The 7109-nt window shown below is 34.6% G+C and overlaps 1 protein-coding gene across 3 annotated transcripts in view; it reads right to left on the reverse strand.

Moving 5' to 3' along the window:
- The window catches only part of LOC117343783 (ceramide synthase 2-like), a 30186-nt gene extending 24127 nt beyond the window's left edge, over positions 1-6059 (reverse strand). Inside the window, exons 1-3 of one of the 3 annotated variants that reach the window (XM_033906281.1) lie at positions 6040-6059; positions 3506-4494; positions 2430-2690 (exon numbers count right to left, since the gene is read on the reverse strand). In XM_033906281.1, the coding sequence (XP_033762172.1) occupies positions 2430-2614 (185 nt within the window). In that variant the 5' untranslated portion in view covers positions 2615-2690; positions 3506-4494; positions 6040-6059. Of the gene's footprint in view, positions 1-2429; positions 2691-3505; positions 4949-6039 lie in introns of those variants that run through there. The other 2 variants (XM_033906283.1, XM_033906282.1) reach the window with 2 other exon arrangements.
- Positions 6060-7109: the final 1050 nt, after the last annotated feature.

Below are 7109 nucleotides of genomic sequence, written 5' to 3' on the forward strand. Positions count from 1 at the left end.
TTGCCCATTACAAACCCATTAAAAAGCCATTACATATATAAATATAAATATGCTTATTAAGTGCTAGCTTTTGATAGCTTTTCCTGTTGCCCCTTGGGTACCCGGTATTGTGTGACAGTTACTGGTGATAGATCATAGAAATTGGACATTCAAAGCCGTAAGATCTGTAAGATATACAGCATACATGTTCAGTTTTTAGGGAAACAATAATAAAATTAAATCAATGAATTGAAAAAAAAACCTTCATTGTCTTATATTCACTGTCATAATCATAATTAAGGAGATACTGACAACAGTTTTCAGCCAACTTTGTTTATTATATATATGGTACCTACAGATTTTCAACATGCAAAAATCATAGTTTTCTTGCTATGTTCAAGGTAAAAAGAAATTTAAATGTTTTTTCACTACAAATTTTATTGCAATACCAATTAATTTAACCTGAACCACATTTTGTTAGGATATATCTCCACACTTAATTATCTGTGAAATAAAAGTTATTCTTATAAACTAACAAGAGATCCCAGAGGGATCTTGGCGCCCACCATTGAATGATCTTTATAGGTTCCATGTCAGATTGATCTTTTCTCTACTTTTCCCTTCCTCTAAGTCTTACTAATCTGTGTAAATTCAGAAACAGCCCTCTGGTACTTTTCAAACAAGGGGAACCTATATATAAAATTTAAGATTTAGCGATAACGGCTGTCTGTTGTTTTCGGATTAGTCCCAAAATGCAACACCAGGGACCAAGGGGAACCTACATATGAAATTTGAGAAAGATCCCTTCAGTGCTTTCTCAGAAATAGCGATAACAAACTTCAATTGTCAAAATCCAAGATGGCTGCCTTTCGGCCATGTTGTTTTCCGATTGATCTCAAAATGCAATATGCATAACTAGGCACCAAGGGGAATCTACATATGAAATTTGAGAAAGATCCCTTTAGTACTTTCTCAGAAATAGCGATAACAAACTTCAATTGTCAAAATCCAAGATGGCTGCCTGTCGGCCATGTTGTTTTCCGATAGGTCTTAAAATGCAATATGTATAACTAAGCACCAAGGGAAACCTACATATGAAATTTGAGAAAGATCCCTCCAGTACTTTCTCAGAAATAGCGATAACAAACTTCAATTGTCAAAATCCAAGATGGCTGCCTGTCGGCCATGTTGTTTTCCGATTGGTCTCAAAATGCAATATGCATAACTAGGCACCAAGGGGAATCTACATATGAAATTTGAGAAAGATCCCTTCAGTACTTTCTCAGAAATAGCGATAACAAACTTCAATTGTCAAAATCCAAGATGGCTGCCTGTCGGCCATGTTGTTTTCCGATTGGTCTCAAAATGCAATATGCATAACTAGGCACCAAGGGGAATCTACATATGAAATTTGAGAAAGATCCCTTCAGTACTTTCTCAGAAATAGCGATAACAAACTTCAATTGTCAAAATCCAAGATGGCTGCCTGTCGGCCATATTGTTTTCCGATTGGTCTCAAAATGCAATATGCATAACTAGGCACCAAGGGGAACCTACATATGAAATTTGAGAAAGATCCCTTCAGTGCTTTCTCAGAAATAGCGATAACAAACTTAAATTATCAAAATCCAAGATGGCTGCCTGTCGGCCATGTTGTTTTCTGATTGGTCTCAAAATGCAATATGCATAACTAAGCACCAAGGGGAGCCTACATATGAAATTTGAGAAAGATCCCTTCAGTACTTTCTCAGAAATAGCGATAACAAACTTCAATTGTCAAAATCCAAGATGGCTGCCTGTCGGCCATGTTGTTTTATGATTGGTCTCAAAATGCAATATGCATAACTAGGCACCAAGGGGAACCCACATATGAAATTTGAGAAAGATCCCTTCAGTACTTTCTGAGGATTAGCGATAACAAGAATTGTTTACGGACGGACGGAGGGACGGACGGACGGACGGACGGACCACGGACGCAGGGCGATTTGAATAGCCCACCATCTGATGATGGTGGGCTAAAAATAGAAATCAGGTATTTCAATTAGGTACATAATTTTAAGTAGCAGATATCATATCTGTTCCTTTGTATTTGACTTACAGCGTTGAATTTGGGCAGGCCTGGAGCTATATTGTCTATGACAGTTACATTATAAAGTACCTGCATGCTAAAAGTATTTTATACAAATGTTTAATCAAACTGCAGTTGAGTGTAAAAGTATGTGGCTATTGCTTTACATAGTGTTTACTTCAGAAACTCCAAGAAAAAAATGTTTAATCTATATTTACAGCATTTTTTGGATGACAGGAACATTGTTAACAAATGATTAGAAGACTGAAATCTTCAACACAAAGGCAGGACCTGCATTGTCCTCGACCTGTCATTCTAGCTGAGCCACTAGTTTAAATTTAATACATGTACCAGTAACAGAACAAATGTAAAATGTGCCTACCTTTCATAAACAAGTCGGACTCCGAGCAGCAGCACCCCTAATACTAAACTTGGGAGGAGAAGGTGTCTTTCTAAAGGATAATATTCTCCAGGAGGTGGGTTCTCAAAGGTTGTCCAGGTCACGTTAGCAGGCAACCAGAAACTTTCACTCCAGAACCAATTCCGGAATGTTTGTAAAGACTCCATGAGACCTTCCTGTATCGCTCGATCAACTAGCAACGTTCCAACAGTTCAGAATTGGACCTCTATGTTTTCACCTTCACTACAAATTTGAAATGAGATTTTCTCAGATTTACATCTAAAGAGCTTGATAAAATATATATATATATACCCGAGCATTTCACTATAAAAGCCAACAAACACAATGAAGCATGCTAGCTATAAGCTGTCACTTGATAGTCCATAATGCCATGCAACGTTATACCCCAGGGTAGAACCACCTACACATTCTACAACGTTATACCCCAGGGCAGAATCAACTACACATTCTACATGTTACAATAACTCTCAGTGTCTGTTGTATACACATTGTATAGAAATCATTATCAAGCATCAAAGATCTTATTAATATAAGTGTGATTTGGACAAACATTTATGTAAAATAGATATAAAAACATAGATAAATTAATTATTATGAATAAAATTTATATTGTCTTTCTATGTCACTTAATGTTATAACAAATAAGTATATATTTATATTGATGTCGTATTTAAAGGGTATTATGATAATACTTTTAAGTAATATATATATATACACACAATATACAATGTACATTTAAAGATTAAAGTTATCAAGGGAAATAAGCCATTATGTATTTGCAATAGCATGCATGCATATATGGAGATGAATCAAGTTGGTATTGAGACATTTTCTATATGATTGTCTCAATGTGCTAATAATATACTTGTTGAAGTACCAGTGTATGTCAAATATTTATCAATTATGGACATTTGGTGAGGTCAATATAATGCTATACCAACAATAACTTAATCAAAAGTCTATAATTTTTATATTAGATATGAGGTTTATTAGATCATATCTAATATTGAAATAAATAATATGTACCATTCACTTACTCAGACTTTTCTCAGCTGACATTAGGCCACCACCTATACAATGTATATTACCGATCCCTGAACTATTCAGCAGATACTGGTTTCAGTTTGCAGCTTTGGTAACATGCGAGGGTTAGCACTTTGGTTCTGATTCTCAAATCCTTTCTGTGTTCCAGATTTCAGAATTTTGATAGAATGTATATGGCCAAAAGCTTTCTTCTGTTAAATTTACATCAATGTTTCTTGTGTATGTCAGATTTGTCTTCCAAACTGTAAACCCATTCACTATTTGAACATGCACAGAATCCATGGATAAAGATAGGGTATATATATATGTGTGTGGGAACCAGAATGGTGATGACTGTAGTCTTGTATCACAAATGACTTTATCATGTGTAAATTAAAATACATATGATATAAACCGAAACTGTTTTGTCTATATAGATCAGAGCTGTACACGAAATGCTAAACTATTATCATTTGATAAGATCATCCCTGGACCAGATTGGATCACTGCAGAGCTGGTTTTGTTTTCATGTGAACAGTTTGGGTTACTGCCTTCTCTCACCTCAACATGTGCTGGTGACTGGATTCTTGTCCCATACAAAGATATCTTTAATAGTAATTTGTAATATTACAGTGAATGTATTTGTCTGCCCAGCCATATCGGTCAGCTATGATATGACAGGATATCACATTAGAAACAATAAAAAAATTGTAGCTGAATTTCTTCATCCTCCGTGCCATTAATGCTGCAGCCCATACACTGATAGGATACCAGGCAGTTCTGACATGGCCATGGCAGTTGTGGTACTCATCCGGCTTCCAGTTTCCATACTCTCATATTGCCAAGGTGCATTCTAGATCTTAGCTTAACTGCTGTTGCTGTTTGATTTACTTTAGTTTTTGTATTTGACATAGTTATTCAGCCAGCTGGGTTTCCAGTAGGTCTCCAACAAACAAACAATGCTAATGTTGATTTGATATTCTTCACACTGCTTGAAGTTCTGCTAAAGCAAAAGAAATATTGATTTTTATATTAATTACATATTTGTCTAAACACAGCTACAGGCAAATAATGTACCAGCATTTAATTATTTAGACAGACGAGATTTTAGGATATAATTTAATAGGATAGAAGCTGTCACCATGCAGTCTTGATGTTATATATGTGCATCAAGAGTAACAGTCATTTTGTACAACGTATATGTGATTCTGGCATTGTCTAGCTAAAGGTATACACATGTACTACCAGTATAGATATTGTTCTAATACTTTTTTATAGACATGCATATATGATGTTATATTTACGTAAGCTCTGTATAATACGGGTAATAGTGTTGTGGTTATACTGTATCACAATATCATCCAATAGGCTTAACCCCAAGGCAATGGTTTGTACAGATTTTTCATACCAAAATTCAAGCACTTTTCCTGCACTTTTTCTCAATTTTCCTAGTTCTTTTTTATGCCAAAATACCGGGTATGTGGAAATATGATGTACAATGTATTTTTTATCTTTAATTTGATGAAAATAACAAAAAAATGTTACCATTAATATTTTGTAGCTGATTATCTTTACCAACTGTTGAATTCTGTCCCAGAATCAGATGTGGAAATCTGTTTCGCTTTCATCAAATAAGACATAATATTTATAATAATATGCTCCATGCATAAAATTGTATCTTTTCTTATAATTTTCTCGTAAATAATATTCCATTTTTAGGGAATCTGAAAAGAACTTCATTTTACTTTATATTAAGGCAAGTATGAATTCCAGGATTTCCCAAGCACTTGTGAGCCGTGCCAACACCAGCAGGTTTCTAACACTGACCCCAAATTCCAGCTCTTTTCATCATCTGTACAAACCATGCAAAAGGTAACATGTCCACATAATATGACTAAAATTAGGGACTATAGGTAATTATATAACCAAATGACATTTTTACTAAACTGTAATTGAGATTGAGAATTGTGGTGTCTATTTCTACATGAGGCGTTCTACATGTCTCCGGCTAATCATTAGTTACAAGCCGCCTGTCATAAGTTTCTTGACCTGTAACCTCTAAAATTGATGGAATACTCCTACACATAGTATGGTGATACACGTGTATCTGATGGGTGGCAGTGAATACCAGATACAAGTGCCTTCAACTGATGTGGATTTTCTGTATAAAGGGAGATAACTACCACTGTATCAGGGACGATTTGCCGGGTTTCTTTATCGATGGAGTAATTTAAGTGATTAATTTGTTCCATTTGATCACGTCCCTATAGTCCCACCTGATAGTCTTATGCAATTGTGGTTCATTGAACTTCGCATGGTCGATGATTTGAAACAAATTGCAATAATTGCATGCAGAGCTTCCGATATTCATGCAGGACTACTCCCAACTTCCACAAGAAAAATATGCAGCAGATATTAAAACCAAACAAAATACAGCAAAAGCTCGATGAAATATACATCCAACCCCTGTATATAAGTAAAAATCAATAAATATCAATTGAAACAATCGAATTCGTGTAAAGATAGTTTCGTGTTGATGATTTTATACCTGTTACGCCTCCATCTTGGGTGTTACTAAAACACAAAATGATACGGAACGGAAATGCGGAAATTGTTAATATTTCTATATCGTGTCTTTTGTACAAATTAATGGTATTATCAAAATTATGTTTTAATATTTTACCACGTAGTAACGTCTTAATGTCACAAAAAAGAAGAAGAAAAAAACTACATGTACATGCTAGAATCTACATACAGTAGGCCAGCCGGTCCACCTAATGAAAGTCCAGTGGGGAATGAGTGTCCTGTGAGAGTTTTTTCACGCCCCGCAATTCGAATTTTTAAATATTTTTTTCTGTATCATACAGATGAACATCGAACCCATTTGGACACGCGAAATTTGACTTTGATGTGACGTGTGCATATTATGCATGTTTAACGTAGGCCAGCTACTGTATATAATATAGACGTGATCAAGATCAATCTTATATATAAAACACAGTGAATATAGACTATGTTTAGAAACATTCTATTAAAAGCATACATTGTATCTGTTAGGAGAGTTATGCAGGCCATATAAGATAAATTTTATATATAAAAAAAGATCATTTACAAGGATTTTATAAAGCAATATTTTTTTAACCTTAAATTTTACGCACTAAACAAATCGTCTATGAAAAAAAATTCCTCCTCCAAAAAAAGGGAAAATTTACCTAGAAGAGGTATTCACTTTAAAAATTTATTATTTTTCCTTAATAATTGACAGGTTTTTAACTTTTCTAATCTGATAGAATGTGTATCTAAATCGAACCCTATATGCTGCTAATTTGTCGACAACAGATGCCAGTGCCGTTTCATGTTATACGGTGTTTCCGCATTTCAAGAATTTTGCAGATTAAATTCTTGTGTTCTGTTCCAGTTCCCGTTTGATTCCTTTTGAATGGTGATACATTTTCTTCTCTCTTTTGCCCCAGTTAGTAATCTCTGTGTGGCGTTTATAGTTGAAGAGTAAGGAGATGTGGTCATTTGGACCACTTAAAAAACTTAAAGTGTATACAGGCTATTTAGATATATACAGAATAAAAACATAATGTGTATATCGGCTACATTTTGATAGAT

Source organism: Pecten maximus, chromosome 15, assembly GCF_902652985.1.
Source record: "Pecten maximus chromosome 15, xPecMax1.1, whole genome shotgun sequence".
NCBI classification, from domain to species: Eukaryota; Metazoa; Mollusca; class Bivalvia; order Pectinida; family Pectinidae; genus Pecten; species Pecten maximus.